This window comes from Spea bombifrons, chromosome 2 (assembly GCF_027358695.1).
Source record: "Spea bombifrons isolate aSpeBom1 chromosome 2, aSpeBom1.2.pri, whole genome shotgun sequence".
Taxonomy (NCBI): Eukaryota; Metazoa; Chordata; class Amphibia; order Anura; family Pelobatidae; genus Spea; species Spea bombifrons.
In genome coordinates this window covers 2,757,528-2,777,500 of record NC_071088.1, presented here as the reverse complement: position 1 = coordinate 2,777,500, position 19,973 = coordinate 2,757,528, and the positions used below count along the sequence as shown (strand labels likewise).

The window sequence follows — 19,973 nt, the reverse complement described above, 5'->3', positions numbered from 1 at the left end:
CTACCGACATGACCTTAGATGCCTTCAAAGAGGACGCTCATAGAGGGTACTCAGTAACCCAGGGTCTACGGGATAAAGAGCTGGCTTCGGGAATGCTCCAGGAGTTGGGGTGGAATCCAGATCTTCTCGTCTGTTTCTGCTGAAGCTCTGGTGGGAGCAATGATGAGGGTGAAAGCACGTGGAGAATGCCACTAATGGCACCTAAACTCCACAGCACTAATGACCATGGAAACCAAGCCGAGGAGTCCTGTGTAGGAAAGGTCCGAGACTCCTGTAAGATTCCGTTGGATTCTTAACTTAGGGTCAGTTTGGACAAGGTGCACCTGAGAAGTTATGATTAATCAAATTATTAATTATATAATCAAATTAGTTATATTTATTAAAAAGAAATAAAATCGTCACCTGGTGCACGCAGCCCAACTTTTCAGCGGCCGACCTCTTTTATATCGAGTCCAGCTTATGAGTTCAGTCAACTTCAATTCATTGGGAACTCAACTTGGATCAAGTCTTTTTCATGACTGAGCAGAGTAGACTATGGAACCTCCCAAAAAGTTGGTCAAAACCCTGAGCTGAAATTAACAGACACAGTACACCCCATAAGACATCTAATTAAAGGCATTAGAGGGGCAGTATTTCCATCTGTAGTGTTGGCCATGAGATATTTACACCTCAAACGTGTTCCTGAGTCACATGATGAAGGACTGTATGGTGGTTGATACATTAAGCTCTGGTTTCACCAAATTTGCCAAATTCTATCAGACCTGGTGTTGTCAAGCTAGTATTCCACCGCCAACCAAAACGGAGGGAAGTGCCCCCTTCTTCTCCCACCCATATGTTGGATGAGGTGGGCTAAAAATCTGTTAAAATGACTTATAATATCAAGTTTGGGGGAAGGGGTATTTTTAGCTGTTTGTTTATTTAAATGTTTCAAGTTGCAGCTCACGATGCGTGAGTTCCAAGTAAACGCGCATGAACTAGCAAAATGTGGAGTCGCATGTCCTCGCGTCAATTTGCAAGTCACTCGTACATTATATACAAATTGCTTTGCAGGGTTCAGTCACATGACTCGAGTTAACCCTTAACTGACAACTTCATTTTTTAAATAAGAGACAGGAGCGGTTTATAGCCGGGAGAAAAAGACCTCACAATCTGGGGCGCCGGTGTGAATGAATTATTCATAGTTGAGCTGGGAGTTCCGCATGCGTTTGACCTTTGCGTGTAATTAGCAGTTGATTCCAAGCTTTGCAGGCATTTATTATCCGTCCTATTATTTCCTTTTTTTTTCTTCTAATTTTAGAAGCCATAAATTAAATGATAAACGTATAAATATAGGAAGGAAATGTCTAAGAATTCCTGTTCTTGTAGAATTTCCTTCGCAGCTGAATACAATACTTTGTTCCTTTCACCTTGGGCTGTGGTTAGAAGGGTGGAGAGGGAGTAACGCTTATTATATCGGTGTCCTTGGGTGCAAAAACGTATGATTTCTTGTTTCCAAAACAGAAATGTACTTGAAAGAGCGTGGTTTGTGAATGAATGTATCCACACGCCTAATAACAAAAGGTTTCTCTTGGCTTTAGGTACAATTTCCGTGGCTTCCGCTGGTTACAGGCCATGATCTTTGCTATAGAAGAAATAAACAACTCTTCCGCCCTCCTGCCTAATATTACCCTGGGGTACAGGATATTCGACACGTGTAACACAGTATCCAAGGCCCTGGAAGCCACGCTCAGCTTCGTGGCTCAGAATAAGATTGACTCGCTGAACTTGGACGATTTCTGTAATTGCTCGGAACATATGCCATCCACGATCGCCGTGGTTGGAGCCACGGGGTCTGGAATATCTACCGCAGTCGCCAATTTGCTTGGTCTGTTTCATATACCCCAGGTAAGGAATATTCACCTGGCCCTACACTGAACTAGTGGACATGCTCTTCATTAAAACGACATCCACTTCTTTCTCTCTACCTTCTTTCCTCTTGCTCTCCATCTTTCTTATATCTCTCCCTCATTTATTTCTGTCACTATCCCTGTTTCTCCTGTCTCTCCCACCCCCGGTGTCTCTCTACCCTCATTCTTTGTCCCTCTTCTTTCTCTCTCTTCCTTTTTTTTCCATCTCTTTCTTTTCTCACTTTCTCTCTCTTTCTACATGTACACTCAGATAAACCCTGCCCCGTATGACTGACAGTTCCCATGGTTACATGGCTATCAATATATATTAGAAAGCCGACACTGATAGGGGATTGTAAATGAAGAACTATACAAATTACCGAAAAGGTGAACCGAGTAATTATACCAAAATCACCGTCAACAACACGGAGAAATATCAAGCTACTAACATTGTAATGGAAACACACAAACATTCTCAAATCTTCCCCACCCGGACACCTAGTATATGAATATTATTAAATTTTAACAGTACGCTCGATTAAATAATAATAATTATATTATAGTTTTTATAATTTTCAACCAGATATATTGTTCCAATAAAGTAATGATTTGTAGATAAAGGAATGTCCATGGATCTTATCTCAAGTATTTGTCATGAATTAGGTAACATGAGTAATATTAAATTTCCTTCATTTTGTTAAAAACAGAACAGATATAAATAACCTGATATAAATCAGAAATCAATAACTAAACAAAACAGGAATTGTCTGTCACTGATTAAGGGAGGACATTACGGGTAATGAGGGAAGGTAGTTTCATATTTAAATGGAATCGATTCATTTTGTAAGAAAAGGGATAAATAAATCTAAGCCAACATCTCACCAAAAATGAATTATGCCAAAACAGGAAATAACAAACTTTAAAAATGTGAACTCAAATAGGATCAAAACCTTAAGTTCTTGGGTGCAAAAACTGATATTTTGTATCAGTCTTAAAGGAGACAGAGCTTTCTGAACTTTGATTACATGATGAGATGGGACCTCTGAGTTCTTTTTGAGACTTTATAGTCCTTTTTAACCCTTTCTGCGACTTTATAATTTATTCTATGAATACACTGGCACTGGAAGGTGTAAATAACTTTATAATAATTTATTTGATAATTTATTAGATAATAATTTATTTGATTATTTATTAGATAATAATTTATGAGATAATTTATTTGATATCTTGAATTTACGGAGGTTCTTTGTGTCCTGAATTTTAAGGAAGTCATCCCTTAAAAATGATTTGCTTTTTTTTTTAACAGACCACAAAACCTTTTAATTTTAGAGTTTAAAACAGACAGAAGGAACTCTAGAGCTCTAGGAAGCATCTTACCTGTTCCATTCTAGAATGGGGTCTGAATGAAGTCAAACGTACTGGGCTTAGGTCAGTTTAGGATCAGACTTAGTTTATTGTTTACGTGCTCTGTGAAGTAATGATTTTGTTTCGTCGAGTGGCAGATCGTTTTGAGTACTTTTTGAGCATTTTTCGGATACATGGCTAATGCGTCGTTTCCCTCCATGTTGCGTAGGTCAGTTATGCCTCGTCGAGTCGTCTTCTAAGCAACAAGAACCAGTATAAGTCGTTCCTTCGCACCATGCCCAACGACGAACACCAAGCTACGGCCATGGCCGACATCATCGAGTACTTCCGCTGGAACTGGGTGGGAACCATAGCCGCGGACGATGATTACGGCCGGCCGGGAATCGAGAAGTTCCGGGAAGAAGCCGAGGAGAGGGACATCTGCATCGATTTCAGCGAACTTATCTCTCAGTACACAGAAAAGGAGGAAATCGAGAAAGTGGTGGAGGTCATACAAAACTCAACCGCCAAAGTCATCGTTGTCTTCTCCAGCGGGCCCGACCTGGAGCCGCTCATTAAGGAGATAGTCCGGCGGAACATCACGGGCAGGATTTGGCTGGCGAGCGAAGCTTGGGCGAGCTCGTCGTTGATAGCTATCCCGGAGTATTTCCACGTTATTGGGGGGACCATTGGTTTTGCTCTGAGGGCCGGACAAATCCCGGGATTCAGAGAATTCCTCCAAAACGTGCACCCGAAGATGGCCAACACAAATGGCTTCCTTAAAGAGTTTTGGGAAGAGACTTTTAATTGTTACCTGCCTGGAACCTCTAAAAACCCCTCATTTTCATCCCCGTTCATGAGCAACCATGATGATGCCGCCAGAGTGGGCAACGGCTCAGCCTTTCGACTGCCTTGTACCGGCCAAGAAAACATTACGAGCGTCGAGACCCCTTATCTGGATTTTACTCATTTACGGATATCCTACAATGTGTATCTAGCCGTCTACTCCATCGCACACGCTCTGCAAGAAATTTACACGTGCACTCCGGGAAAAGGACTTTTTACTAACGGCTCCTGCGCTGACATTAAAAAAGTAGAAGCGTGGCAGGTAGGTGATTATCTAATGCTAAAGTCTAAGATATATATGTATAAAAAGGAGGTTTTGATCCAGAAAATATTCATCCGCAGACCTGGAGGCCGCCGTTGCTGTCAGTCATGTGATATTTTGGGTGACTTTCCCTGATCAAACACCGCACTGAGCTGATGCTTTATGGCGATGCTAATGAAGTCCGTTCCTCCATAGACGTTCATTAGTCAGAGAGTCCAGCTGGGTGATTAAGACTGAGCCATTCTATTGTTTCCCACAGGCGGTATGATAAGGAGTCGGGGGTAGGTCTAGTAGATAACAGATACAAACAGCTAATGTGCAGCTGCCTGAAAACATTATATAAAAGAAAACTTATTTTTTATCCAATATTAGAAACAAAAAATATAGGTGGGAGTTAACCATTAAAATAACTGTGATAGCACACACAAGGTAAAAATATTGACATTTACATTTATGGGTGTTTTGCAAACATAAATAAAATTGTATTTCTCTTTTGCAAAAAATCAACATAGAAAGCAGCCGAAGTCCTGTACAGATTAATAATATAATTCCAGATTGGCTTTAAATAGGGAGGAAAGTCTCATCCTTCCTCTCGGGCTAGACAGACTATGTTGGCCATGTTGTGTATATTTAGCAGGGTGGCTACGACATCCCGCAGCCGCACTACACGTATGGGGCAGTTAATGTACAGAAAATACATTTATCCGTCTCACTGTTGCCTCAGAAATATTAAAAGCCGCTATTGAGTCTTTACAGCAGGAAAAACAGGCAGACTAGACGGGCCGGATGGGGCCACCATAAAATGCATTATGTGCTGGGGAAAAAGTAATTGCGCCTTTACTGATTTCTTCTATTTTTGCTTATTTGTCGCATTTAAAATTTTCGGATCATCCAACTGATTTTAGTATACGAAAAAGATAACCCGAGTAACACAAAAGGCAGCCTTTAATTACAATCACCCAGGACAAAAAGTAATTGCCCCCCCATAAACCTAATAGCTTCTTGTGCCACCTTTGACGGCAACGACTTCAAACGTTTGCCATAACCGACATTGAGTGTTTTAATCGCTGGGGAGGAAATTTGGGTTCAGGTCAGGGCTTTGACGTTTTTTTTGCTGGTTTTGAGCGGTTGAGAGGCAGACTCGCTTGCGTGGCAGACTTGCTTGTGTGCTTCTGATCATCGTCCTGCTGCAGAACCCGCGCTGGAGCTTTAGGTCGTTAAATGACGGCCGGACGATCTCCTTCAGGATTTTCAGGTAGAATTCCTGGATCCTAAAACACCAAAGCAGCCTCAGACCATCAGACGACCAGCACCCTGCTTGACAGTTGGTATGATGTTCTGATTGTGGCATGCTTTACGCCGGATGGAACTGGATCCATGTCTCCCAAAAAGCTCCCCTTGTGACTCATCGGTCCACAGAATATTATCCCTCGGTCAAGATTTTGTCAAATGTGAGACGAGTCTCTGCGTTCTTTTTGGTCAGCGGTGGTTTTCGCCTCCCTTCTCGCCCACGGACGCCATTTTTGCGCAGTCTCTTATGGTGCAATCGTGAAACCCAACCTTAACCGAGGCACGAGAGGCCGGCAGTTCTTTACGCGTTAATCTGGGTTCTTTTCTGACCTCCCGGGTGAGCCGCCGATGCCCTCTTGGAGGAATTTTGGCCGGAGGTGGCTGCTGGGCAGGTTCTCCGCTGTTCCAAGTCTTCTCCATTCGTGGTTAATGGCTCTCGCCGGGGCTCGCTGGAGTCCTTAGAAATGTCTTTGTAACCCTTTCCAGACTGGTAGATGTCAACGACTGTTTCTCGTCTGTTCTGTAGATCATTTGCTGCTTTTTGAGACCTTTTTAGCCGACTTCATTTTGTGAGAGGGGTTCTATTAAATTGATGATTAGACTCAGCAGAGCCGGCAGTAATCACCCTGGAACTAGAACCCAATTATCAATTAAACTTGGTTAATTTAGTAACTAAGGGGGCAATTACTTTTTTATGTAGGGTTAAGTAGGGTTGGATGGCTTTTTTTCCTTCTGTATGTAAAATCATTAATTACAAACTGCATTTTGTGTTACTCGGGTTATACCCGTTTATAAGAAAATGAGTTGGTGATCTGAAACATTTAAGTGTGACAAATACGCAAAAATAAAAGAAATTGTGTGGCGTTCGCATGCCTGCGCGTGAGCATACGGTGTTATTGTAGAATTGGGCGTTGTATCTCTATAGTATGGGTGTCAGGGGGGTGTATGAGCGTACTGTGTTGAGTGTGTTATGGAGTTAGCGAGAGTGTGTATGTTAGCAAATAGCGCTAGAGTGTGTGTCGTAGTGTATGGTGTTAGCATGCATGTGCATGAGAACATGGTAGTAGTGTGTGTGTTACTGTAAGATAAGGTGTGTGTTACTGTAAGGTGTTTGTGAGCATATGATGTTAGCACGTGTGTGTCTGTTACTGTGTAAGTTAGTGTATGGTGTTAGTATAAGTGTTTGTGTGTTAGTATTTGGTGTTAGAATGTGTGTGAGTGTCAGTGTATGGTGGTGGAGTGTCAGAGGTGAGCCTAGGGTTGGTGGCACCAAAGAGATAGAGGAGCAGGAGAAAGAATATGTGTGTGGATGTAAGTGTACGGTGTTAGCGTGAGTGTGAGTGTGTGTGTATGTGTATTAGTTATGGAGGGCAGCGTAGAAGTACTGCACCCATGCGCCACTAAACCTACGCTCACCCTGCTTTCACAGGCCCCTAATTGGCTGAAAACCCTATCTAAGGCAGGAGCAACAGAAGCATAAGGTGTGCATATAGGAGGTTCATAAGGCGGAGAAAGGGTGGGATATGGGTGGAGCAATGGGATGGACGGGGGCGGGCTGATGGGGGTCTGTACTGGTCTCCAATATTTAGCATTTAACCTCTGGTGCTTGTAGTTATCACTCGGCACATGGAATCCCCCCGTCTCGAGGTGCATTTCCCATTGGTTTAATCCGTTTGTAATTAATTCAGCGTTCTAACACCGTAACAATGACATTAAATGATTAATATTAATGATACACTAATTCCTGTTATTAATTACATCAGTTATCCTTTGTTATTGCTGTGGCATTTGTGGATCACAACTGACCAGAGTTAAGGCATTCTCAGTAAGCTAGGCCGACTGAGCTTAGTGGGAGTTGTAGTTTCCGGCGGAACGACTGCTCTATTCTTATTCATATCTGATCTTTGAAATGGCCAGCGAAGGAAATTTAACAAAAACACTCATTGCCTAATTTCTGAGCTTCTAGAAAAGAGGGGCATCAGGGGATGAAAAGGGAGCCTGGGGTTAGGGAGAGGGACTGGGTAAGCAAAACAGGGGTAGTTGTCAGGTCCGATAAACTGTGATTAGATTTTATATCACATCCATTTCATGTAAATCCTTGCTTTTAAGAAATAATTAATTTCCAAGTAAATGAAGCATTAATAGATTGGCTTCTTCCTGTGTTTATGAAGCCTGAGTGTTATTAATCCTCCGAGTTCTTCCGTATCCCGAATATCGTCCGGCGGTAGCAGAAAGGCCCGTTAATTAAACGGCACAAACACATCACGGGGGTATTCAGACGGGGCTATGACACACAGTGAGGGTATCGCATGGTTCTACCGCCCTAAAAGCCCCATCATGTGTATAGAAATCTCTATAGCAGGGGCGTCCAACATGCGGCCCGCGAGACCTCGAGGTGCGGCCCGCGTAAGATCGGCAGCCAGGGCAACCGATCTCACGCGAGCCGCACCTCAAGCCCTGCTACTTACTTGTGGGAGGGACTTCTGGACTGCACACAGAGGAAGCGGAGTTCACGTGACATCCTACTTCCTCTGTGCTTTAGCAGAGAAGGCAGAGGGAGGCCGCGCCCCCTGCTGAAGTCTGTAAGCGGCATCGAGGAGCTGCCTTGCAGGTAAGGAGGTGGGGAGGGTGTTTGAATGAGTGTGTGTGATTGAGGGAATGAATCTGTGAATGAATGATTATATGAATAAATGAGTGTGTGTGTGTGTGTGTGTGATATCATGGATGTGTAAGTGCTGGAACCTAGGCATGATGGGACTGTGATTGCTGTTAGCAATCACACTCCTATCATGCCAAGTCAGCCAGTACATGCTGAAACCTGGCCAGCTGCCCCCCTTGTGTATTGATGCTGCCAGCAGTATGGGGTCTGCACTTACAGCCACCCTGTACCAGCATGTACTGGCTGACTTGGCATGATAGGAGTGTGATTGCTAACAGCAATCACAGTCCCATAATGCCTAGGTTCCAGTATTTACTGGATGGATGTGTAAGTGCTGGAACCTAGGCATGATGGGACTGTGATTGCTGTTAGCAATCACACTCCTATCATGCCAAGTCAGCCAGTACATGCTGAAACCTGGCCAGCTGCCCCCCTTGTGTATTGATGCTGCCAGCAGTATGGGGTCTGCACTTACAGCCACCCTGTACCAGCATGTACTGGCTGACTTGGCATGATAGGAGTGTGATTGCTAACAGCAATCACAGTCCCATAATGCCTAGGTTCCAGTATTTACTGGATGGATGTGTAAGTGCTGGAACCTAGGCATGATGGGACTGTGACTACTGTTAGCAATCACACTCCTATCATGCCAAGTCAGCCAGTACATGCTGAAACCTAGCTAGCTGCCCCCCTTGTGTAGTGATGCTGCCAGCAGTATGGGGTCTGCACATCACTTACAGCCACCCTGTACCAGCATGTATTGGCTGACTTGGCATGATAGGAGTGTGATTGCCAACAGCAATCACAGCGAGCACAGTCCCATAATGCCTAGGTACCAGCATTTACTGGTTGCCTGGGTTGCCAGCATTTACTGGTTGCCAAGTCATATTGCTAATTTTGTCCAATTGTGTGTTACCTACTTTTATTAAAAATGTGAGTTTTTATTATTATTTTTAAAGGTGGGGGTCATTTTCGGTTTTGGCTAAGTGAACCCTGAATGTTTTGGTCCAGAATTTTCATTTTAGTTCATCCCTAGAATAAATCTAGGGAATCCTGAATTTGTAGTCGCAAAACTTTCTAGGCCCAGAAATCAGTGAGAGGAAAAGTAAAGGTTTTGTGTCATTTTACTTTATTTTAATCTGCATATTTTATTAAAGGCCATATTTTTTGTCACAGTGCAAAATGAGTGCGGCCCGCGCACGTATACAATTCTGATGAAGTGGCCCACTGCAGAAAAAACTTGGACACCCCTGCTCTATAGCAATAACCCCCAGCGCTGTATACAGTAATATAACCCCCCCCGCGCTGTATACAGTAATATAACCCCCAGCACTGTATACAGTAATATAACCCCCAGCGCTGTATACAGTAATATAACCCCCCAGCGCTGTATACAGTAATATAACCCCCAGCACTGTATACAGTAATATAACCCCCAGCGTTGTATACAGTAATATAACCCCCAGCGCTGTATACAGTAATATAACCCCCCAGCGCTGTATACAGTAATATAACCCCCAGCGCTGTATACAGTAAAATAACCCCCAGCGCTGTATACAGTAATATAACCTCCAGCACTGTATACAGTAATATAACCCCCCAGCGCTGTATACAGTAATATAACCCCCAGCGCTGTATACAGTAATATAACCCCCAGCGCTGTATACAGTAATATAACCCCCAGCGCTGTATACAGTAATATAACCCCCAGCGCTGTATACAGTAATATAACCCCAGCACTGTATACAGTAATATAACCCCCCCAGCGCTGTATACAGTAATATAACCCCCCAGCGCTGTATACAGTAATATAACCCCCAGCGCTGTATACAGTAATATAACCCCCCAGCGCTGTATACAGTAATATACCCCCAGCGCTGTATACAGTAATATAACCCCAGCACTGTATACAGTAATATAACCCCCAGCGCTGTATACAGTAATATAACCCCCAGCGCTGTATACAGTAATATAACCCCCAGCGCTGTATACAGTAATATAACCCCCCAGCGCTGTATACAGTAATATAACCCCCCAGCGCTGTATACAGTAATATAACCCCCAGTGCTGTATACAGTAATATAACCCCAGCACTATATATCACAAATCTGGTTTTATCTCATTTTGCCCCAATAACCCCCCTTTATCTGCAGACCTGGAGCCGCCGTTGCTGTCAGTCATGTGATATTTTGGGTGACTTTCCCGGCTCAAACACCGCACTGAGCTGATGCTTTATGGCGATGCTAATGAAGTAACCAAAGAGTTACCGAGCTCCCATTAGGATTTCCCTAAAATAACATTTTAAAAAAATTATTAGTTATTGTTTTTTACAGCTCCATCATATTCCGTAGCGCTGTACAATGGGATAGATATTTATTACCCAAAATAGATATCTGAGCAGTGTACATACATCATGTATTTCTTCAAAATAACACTACATTGTTATTGTTATCATTATTATTAATTAGACATTTATGTAGCGCCATCATATTCCGCAGCGCTGTACACTGCAAACATTTTTTAAAATAAATTATATAATAAAGCGGGTTTTCTTGCGGTGCGATGGGAGAATTAATGAAACCAGTCTGCTGGGACAGTGGCATTAAACTAAAAATATAAGATATTTGGAGGTATGCGTTTTCTATAAATTGTCCCAAAATACAGTATTACAGCAGTCTCTCTCTCTCCCATCCCCTGTCTGTCTCTTCTCGCTACCAGCCCCCTCTCTTCTCTCCCCCTCATCTCTCTTTCCCATCACTTCTCCTTCTTCTCTCCCATCCTCCCTCTCTTCTATTTCCAGTCTCTCTCCCATTCCCTCTTCTTTCTGTCACCCATTCCCTCTCCCTTCTCTCCCCATCTCTCTCTCCTCTTTCATCTCTCTCCCTTCTGTCTTCCATCCCTCCTCTCCCACTCTTCTTCCATCCCCTCCCATCCCCCTCTCTCCTTTCTCTCTTCCATCCCCTCTTCTCTCCCTCCCACCCCTCTCTCCCCCTCTCCCATTCCCGTCTCTCTTTTCTCTCCATATCGCTCTCCCCTTCAACCTTTCTCCTCTCCCTCCCCTCTCTCCCTTCTCTCTCCCTGCCCTCTCCCCATCTCTCTCTCCCCCTCCCCATCTCTCTCCCCCCTCCCCATCTCTCTCTCTCCCCTCCCCATCTCTCTCCCCCCCTCCCCATCTCTCTCTCCCCCCCTCCCCATCTCTCTCTCCCCCCCTCCCCATCTCTCTCTCCCCCCCTCCCCATCTCTCTCTCCCCCCCTCCCCATCTCTCTCTCCCCCCTCCCCATCTCTCTCTCCCCCCCTCCCCATCTCTCTCTCCCCCTCCCCATCTCTCTCTCCCCTCCCCATCTCTCTCCCCCCCCTCCCCATCTCTCTCTCCCCCCCTCCCCATCTCTCTCTCCCCCCCTCCCCATCTCTCTCTCCCCCCCATCTCTCTCTCCCCCCTCCCCATCTCTCTCTCCCCCCCTCCCCATCTCTCTCTCCCCCCTCCCCATCTCTCTCTCCCCCTCCCCATCTCTCTCTCCCCCTCCCCATCTCTCTCTCCCCCCTCCCCATCTCTCTCTCTCCCCCCTCCCCATCTCTCTCTCCCCCCTCCCCATCTCTCTCTCCCCCCTCCCCATCTCTCTCTCCCCTCCCCTTCTCTCTCTCCCATCTCATCTTTCTCTCATTCCTTCTCTCTGCCCCGCCTTTCTCTCCCACCCCTCCCTCTCTTCTCCCCCACCCCCTCCCCATCTCTCTCTCCCCCTCCCCATCTCTCTCTCCCCCCCTCCCCATCTCTCTCTCTCCCCCCTCCCCATCTCTCTCTCCCCCCTCCCCATCTCTCTCTCCCCCCTCCCCATCTCTCTCTCCCCTCCCCTTCTCTCTCTCCCATCTCATCTTTCTCTCATTCCTTCTCTCTGCCCCGCCTTTCTCTCCCACCCCTCCCTCTCTTCTCCCCCACCCCCTCCCTCTCTTCTCCTGAACGGGACATATAGAAATCCCTGTTTTTCCAGATTATTTTTATCCTGGGAACCGTTCTCCTTCACGTGGAAGATCACATTTCTGAATTGTGATATCTTTAAAAAAATGAAACTAACAGAAAGCCTCTCTACGCTCTTCTCATAAAAAAAGCTGTTCCGGGCAGAGCTTTAATCTTTTAATAATGTAAAGCGATGTATTGTGCTAATTACTGTACGCAGTCAAGTTACAGAGTATAGGGGCCCATGGGGAGGAAATAGGCTTTACCTAAACATAGAAACAACATGACCGTAGCCTCGGGGCTACTGCGCGACCCAATAAAAGTGCATTAAAGGTTTCTTGTCACACTCCAAGGTGACAGGATGTCTGAACACGCAATAAAATGTATATTATTCATACAGCCGGGGTATGCTAGGGGCCGAAACACAGTACAGGGGACACCAAGGGGTCATGGTTAACTGTTCATATGCCTTCTGACCTTCTGTGGCGGACTCTAGATTGTAAGCTCCTTTGAGCAAGTATATATCAGATCCACTGAAGTGCCTGCTGATTCCTTGATTACACGTGAGTGCAGCTGATGCATAATACCACTCAAGCCTTCTATAGAATACTACACTATATATATATATATATATGAATTCGTGAGCATTTGCTGGAAGCCTCTAAGATCTTCATTATATAGTCAAGACATATATAAGATCCTTTGAAGTGCCTGCTAACCTTGGTTACTTACTTGTGAGTGCAATCGATAACAACTAAAAGTATATCAAAAATACCACAATATATATATGTATATTTTTTTTATTATTATTATTATTTTATTTTTATTTTTTTTTTATTTTTTTACATTTATTACTTTTGGGGTCTATTTCAGACTGAAAAGTCAGATACACTGACAGTTTTTTTTTATTTATCATTTTCTATACTTTGTTGTCGCATGAACCACTTTTTGTTTGTTTATTCTTATGCTGTAATAAGGGGCTGCAGAGGTTCGCATTGCAGCTGGTGGGAGGGTAGAGCGCTGTGTATGTTATTTTCCTTTCTTAAATAGTAAGTGTTGCACGCAAAAGTAGTAGTGGTAACGTAGGGTTCTCTGAATATTTGAACCGTAGGAACAGAAAAAAATAATAAATAATTCCCTTAACAGTAGATTATTTAAAGTGGATCCCCCCACATTTGTTTATTCCTATGATCAGATTAAAAATACATTATATTGCCCTTTAAACAAGTTGTAGTTTTTGCCCCACTATATAATGTTTTCAGGCAGCTGCATTAGCATCGCCATAAAGCATCAGCTCGTTGACAGCAACGGCGGCTCCAGATCTGCAGATAAAGAGAGTTTATTGGCACAAAATGAGATAAAACCAGATTTTTGTCACCAACCGACAGCGCTGAGGGTTATATTACTGTATACAGTGCTGGGGGTTATATTACTGTATACAGCGCTGGGGGTTATCTTACTGTATACAGCGCTGGGGGTTATATTACTGTATACAGTGCTGGGGGGTTATATTACTGTATACAGCGCTGGGGGTTATATTACTGTATACAGTGCTGGGGGTTATATTACTGTATACAGCGCTGAGGGTTATATTACTGTATACAGCGCTGGGGGTTATATTACTGTATACAGCGCTGGGGTTATATTACTGTATACAGCGCTGGGGGGTTATATTACTGTATACAGCGCTGGGGGTTATATTACTGTATACAGCGCTGGGGGTTATCTTACTGTATACAGCGCTGGGGGTTATATTACGGTATACAGCGCTGGGGGTTATATTACTGTATACAGCGCTGGGGGGTTATATTACTGTATACAGCGCTGGGGGTTATTTTACTGTATACAGCGCTGGGGGTTATATTACTGTATACAGCGCTGGGGGTTATATTACTGTATACAGCGCTGGGGGTTATATTACTGTATACAGCGCTGGGGGTTATATTACTGTATACAGCACTGGGGGGTTTATTACTGTATACAGCGCTGGGGGGTTATATTACTGTACACAGCGCTGGGGGTTATATTACTGTATACAGCGCTGGGGGTTATATTACTGTATACAGCGCTGGGGGATTATATTACTGTATACAGCGCTGGGGGATTATATTACTGTATACAGCGCTGGGGGGTATATTACTGTATACAGCGCTGGGGGTTATATTACTGTATACAGCGCTGGGGGTTATATTACTGTATACAGCGCTGGGGGTTATATAACTGTATACAGCGCTGGGGTTATATTACTGTATACAGCGCTGGGGGGTTATATTACTGTATACAGCGCTGGGGGTTATATTACTGTATACAGCGCTGGGGGTTATATTACTGTATACAGCACTGGGGGGGTTATTACTGTATACAGCGCTGGGGGGTTATATTACTGTACACAGCGCTGGGGGTTATATTACTGTATACAGCGCTGGGGGTTATATTACTGTATACAGCGCTGGGGGATTATATTACTGTATACAGCGCTGGGGGATTATATTACTGTATACAGCGCTGGGGGGTATATTACTGTATACAGCGCTGGGGGATTATATTACTGTATACAGCGCTGGGGGGTATATTACTGTATACAACGCTGGGGGTTATATTACTGTATATAGCGCTGGGGGGGTTATATTACTGTATACAGCGCTGGGGGGGTTATATTACTGTATACAGCGCTGGGGGTTATATTACTGTATACAGCGCTGGGGGTTATATTACTGAATACAGCACTGGGGGTTATATTACTGTATACAGCGCTGGGGGTTATTACTGTATACAGCGCTGGGGGGTTATATTACTGTATACAGCGCTGGGGGGTTATATTACTGTATACAGCGCTGGGGGTTATATTACTGTATACAGCGCTGGGGGTTATATTACTGTATACAGTGCTGGGGGTTATATTACTGTATACAGCGCTGGGGGTTATATTACTGTATACAGTGCTGGGGGTTATATTACTGTATACAGCGCTGGGGGTTATATTACTGTATACAGCGCTGGGGGTTATATTACTATATACAGCGCTGGGGGTTATATTACTGTATACAGCGCTGGGGGGGTTATTACTGTATACAGCACTGGGGGGGTTATTACGGTATACAGCGCTGGGGGGTTGTTGCTGTATACCGCGCTGGGGGGGGTTATTATTGTATGCAGTGACTTCCACTTTGTTGTTGTTTTTTGGAAAATGTAATTACCGGTATTAAACACGCTTGATGAGAATGAGATGCGTAGAATAGTGAGGTAATATATAAAGCAATAAATAATATTTATAGTAAGTACGTGTCTTTGTAGCAGAATTAACGTACCTTTATCGCTCTAGGTGTTGAAACATCTGCGGCACCTCAATTTCACCAATAACATAGGGGAGCAGGTGGACTTCAACGAATTCGGAGACCTCATCGGAAATTACACCATCGTGAACTGGCACTTGTCGGACGAGGACGGCTCCGTGGTGTTTGAAGACATTGGCCATTACAACGTGTACTCCAAGAATGGCGAGCGCCTCTTCATCAACGAAAGCAAAGTCCTATGGAGTGGATTCTCCAGGGAGGTGAGTGGCTGCCGGGTAGGTAGGAATTCTTGGAAAGGGTAACCTCCATTTGGGTTAAATCTATGGATATTTAGAGTATTCCATAAAGAAAACAAGAGTTTTATTGTGAATCCTCAAGAAAACCTGGGGGTTAAAACACTTCTTTGGCCAAAAACCATTTTTTTGTAATGTTTCTGAAGGAGGTAAAATAGAAAAAGAAAAAATATATAAAGGAACAATTAGTCAAGCTAAGAATTTGAAACTTTTTTTGGTAAAAAGAAAACAAAAATCCCAATATACCTCCGAATGACCCCCGTTAAGTGATTTCCCCCGCTGTTCGCAGGTTCCGTTTTCCAACTGCAGCCGAATCTGCCAGGAAGGGACGAGGAAGGGGATCATCGAAGGGGAGCCCACCTGCTGCTTTGAATGTGTGGACTGTCCTGATGGCGAATACACCGATGAGACAGGTACCCCATCCACCAGCACCATCAACATGCTAGCGCTACGGGATTTCATGGCTATATAAAACAATAATAATGATAATAATGATAATAATAATAATAATAATGATAATAATAATGATAATAATAATAATAATAATAATAATAATGATAATAATAATAATGATAATAATAATAATAATGATGATAATGATAATAATAATAATGATAATAATAATAATAATAATAATGATAATAATAATAATAATAATAATAATAATAATAATAATAATGATAATAATAATAATGATAATAATAATGATAATAATAATAATGATAATAATAATAATAATAATGATAATAATAATAATGATAATAATAATAATGATAATAATAATGATAATAATAATAATGATAATAATAATAATAATAATAATGATAATAATAATAATAATAATAATGATAATAATAATAATGATAATAATAATGATAATAATAATAATGATAATAATAATAATAATAATGTGCTCAATGGTTTTATAGTATTTTTAAGCTACAATGGATAAATGGTGCTTATAGCAGATAAGCAGTTGAAGGACATCAGTGCCTCTCCGTGTGCTCCCCAGCATGCATCAAACATTAGTCCATGAGCCATCAGTGAGAAAGCGAGGAACCTAAGCTAAGTTACATATATGTAACACATAGCCCCCCACACTTCAGGTCAGGGGAGAGCCTTGTGTAAGTAGCGTCTGGGTGCACTATTTCTTTGGGACCCCCCTCCCTAATTAAAACACACGCACTCATACTAACATGCAAACTCACTCTAACACCAACTCTCACACTTACACACACACACATCATGTGATACTACTAACCCAAGGGTCACCCCTGACACACACTTATGCTAACCTCCACATACATGCTGACATCACATGCTAACATACAGCATATGCTGACGCACACACATGCTAACACCAATCACTAACACACGTGTATTCTTATATAGTAACATGCACATAAACACATGCCCTCTCTACCACCGTACAGTAACTCACACACGTGCTAACACAATGCACACTCTCACTCTAACACTATACGCTTACACAAACACGCACGCACTCCCTCTCATCGGTACAATTTGTCAGCTCCCCCTCCCCTCATAAGAACCTGTTTTCAATGTAGATTTCAATGTGCAAACAGGGTCATGTTATGCACGTGGTGGACCTTGTCGGACGCCTGAGGGGTGTGCATCGTGTGTGTGTTCGGCCAGTGGGCACACGTATGCCATTTAGAGGCCACTGGTCTTAAAGTGCCGTACCTGCATTTTCCTTCACATAAGTGCAATTTAAATAGGATTTTAAAAAAACGTGCGCAGTGTCTTCCAACACCAGCTTATTTCTGAGTCGGACTCCAGTTACCCCCCCACTCCCTTTTCATTTGTTTAGTGCCCGCACAATTCATTTCTAAGGAGAGGGCCCCCTCTACTGGTAGATGTGGAGGATTACACCTGATCTAATAACTAATTCGCTAGAGGATACGTTATTTATAGAGAGAAAATATTATTATATTATACAAAATTATTATTTTATACAAAATTTGACCAACGTTAAGAGGAGATTGGCCTTTTTTGCATAGAGGACATATTTCAGAATAATAATTAGATATGTTAGTATTTGTCTGGATAGTGGTCAGGCGCTAAAATAAAAATTATATCATGAAAAGTGCTCCAAAAAAATGCTGCAAACACTAAAGGTATAACCCCCTATACCAAAGTAACAGAATAGAAAATATATAAAGTGGGTTTTTTTGTTTTTTTTTGCGCAACACTTTATATATTTTCTATTCAGATATGTTGGTATTGCTACAGGATGAGAGGGAATATGAAATATTTAAATACCTAAAAGGGATTTAATACAAGATGGAGGTTTATTTCAAAAGGAGGAGAAACGTTAGGACAAGATGCCATAACCTAAACCTAGAGGGTTAGAGGGAGCAGAAAGAAGTTTTTACGTTACCGAGAGGGTGGTAGATAAGTGGAACAGCTTCCTAGCGGAAATGTTAGGAATGTCTAACATCATTCTTTTATTTTGCAGACGCCAGCGCATGTGAAAAGTGCCCCCCGGATTACTGGTCCAGTAAGAACCACACAATTTGCATCGCAAAGCAAATCGAGTTCCTTTCCTGGACAGAACCATTCGGAATCGCCCTCACCATGTTTGCTGTCCTGGGGATCTGCCTAACGTCCTTCGTTCTTGGCGTCTTTATAAAATTCGGCAACACGCCCATCGTGAAGGCCACGAACCGAGAGCTCTCTTACCTCCTGCTTTTCTCCTTGCTTTGCTGCTTCTCCAGCTCTCTGTTTTTTATAGGAGAGCCTCAGAACTGGACGTGCCGGTTAAGACAACCGGCTTTTGGCATCAGCTTTGTCTTGTGCATCTCGTGCATCCTCGTGAAGACCAACCGCATCCTCCTCGTGTTCGAGGCAAAGATTCCTACGAGTTTTCACCGCAAATGGTGGGGACTGAACCTCCAGTTCCTCTTGGTTTTCTTGTGCACCTTCGTGCAAATCGTGACGTGCATCATATGGCTGTACACGGCACCGCCAGAGAGCTACAAGAACCAGTTCATAGACGACGAGATCATATTCATCACATGTAACGAAGGTTCTTTGATGGCTTTGGGCTTTCTGATTGGCTACACCTGCCTTTTGGCTGCTATATGTTTTTTCTTTGCTTTCAAAGCCAGGAAACTGCCGGAGAACTTCAACGAAGCCAAGTTTATCACGTTTAGCATGCTCATATTTTTCATCGTCTGGATATCCTTCATCCCGGCGTACGCAAGCACTTACGGAAAGTTCGTGTCTGCCGTGGAGGTCATCGCTATCTTGGCTTCGAGCTTCGGGTTGTTGGCTTGTATCTTTTTCAACAAGGTCTACATCATCCTATTCAAACCCTCCAGAAACACTATCGAGGAGGTCCGATGCAGCACCGTTGCTCATGCTTTTAAGGTGGCCGCTAGGGCGACGTTGCGAAGAAGCAACGTGTCTCACAAGAAGTCCAACAGCCTCGGAGGCTCTGCGGGTTCCACGCCGTCATCTTCAATAAGCAGCAAAAGCAACCACGAGGAACACTTTTCAACCGGGGAACGAGCTAGGGGTTGCAAACAGAAAGTCAGCTTTGGAAGTGGAACGGTCACATTGTCTCTGAGTTTCGATGACCCTCAAAGGAATGCCGTCTCCAATAAAGTCACAAAGCCCAAAAATTCTTTGGAAGGCAAGAACAGCGACGACAGCCTGATGAGGCAAAAAGCTTTGCTCCCGCTGCAGAACAGCGACGTCGGGAGCGAGTCGAGCTTCAGAACGGCCTCAAACGTAGATGAATCGGGATCGCAGGAGTCGGTCAACGATCGACTCGATAACCAAAGCATGGAGTCGCGGGCGCCAAAGCAGGCGGAGAACGTCAAAAACGCAGTGGATGGAGTTATTACAGAAAATATGGTCAACTCATAATTATTACATGTCTATGTACCATGCTAACCATTTCCCAGCATGGCGGAGATACATGGAGGCAGATAAAACGTCCAAATGACTCTCTGCGACGGTCCTGGAAGTTCTTGGAGCTGATTCACTTAAAAACAAAGAGTAGATATTTGATTTATGCTAAGTTCTAGAATATAAAAGGTACAACACAGAAAATAAAAATGACAAACGTTGGCCAATTAAATGAATTCATTTTTAAAATGCATATGGAATGTGTTGGATT

The 19,973-nt window shown here is 43.4% G+C and overlaps 1 protein-coding gene across 1 annotated transcript in view; it reads left to right on the top strand.

Annotated features, from left to right (window-relative positions):
- Positions 1-19,973, top strand: part of CASR (calcium sensing receptor) — a 23,369-nt gene extending 3,396 nt beyond the window's left edge. The window contains exons 2-6 of the mRNA XM_053455285.1: positions 1,578-1,884; positions 3,460-4,338; positions 15,563-15,793; positions 16,116-16,239; positions 18,306-19,973. Of these exons, the coding sequence (XP_053311260.1) occupies positions 1,578-1,884; positions 3,460-4,338; positions 15,563-15,793; positions 16,116-16,239; positions 18,306-19,720 (2,956 nt within the window). The 3' untranslated portion in view covers positions 19,721-19,973. The remainder of the gene's footprint in view (positions 1-1,577; positions 1,885-3,459; positions 4,339-15,562; positions 15,794-16,115; positions 16,240-18,305) is intronic.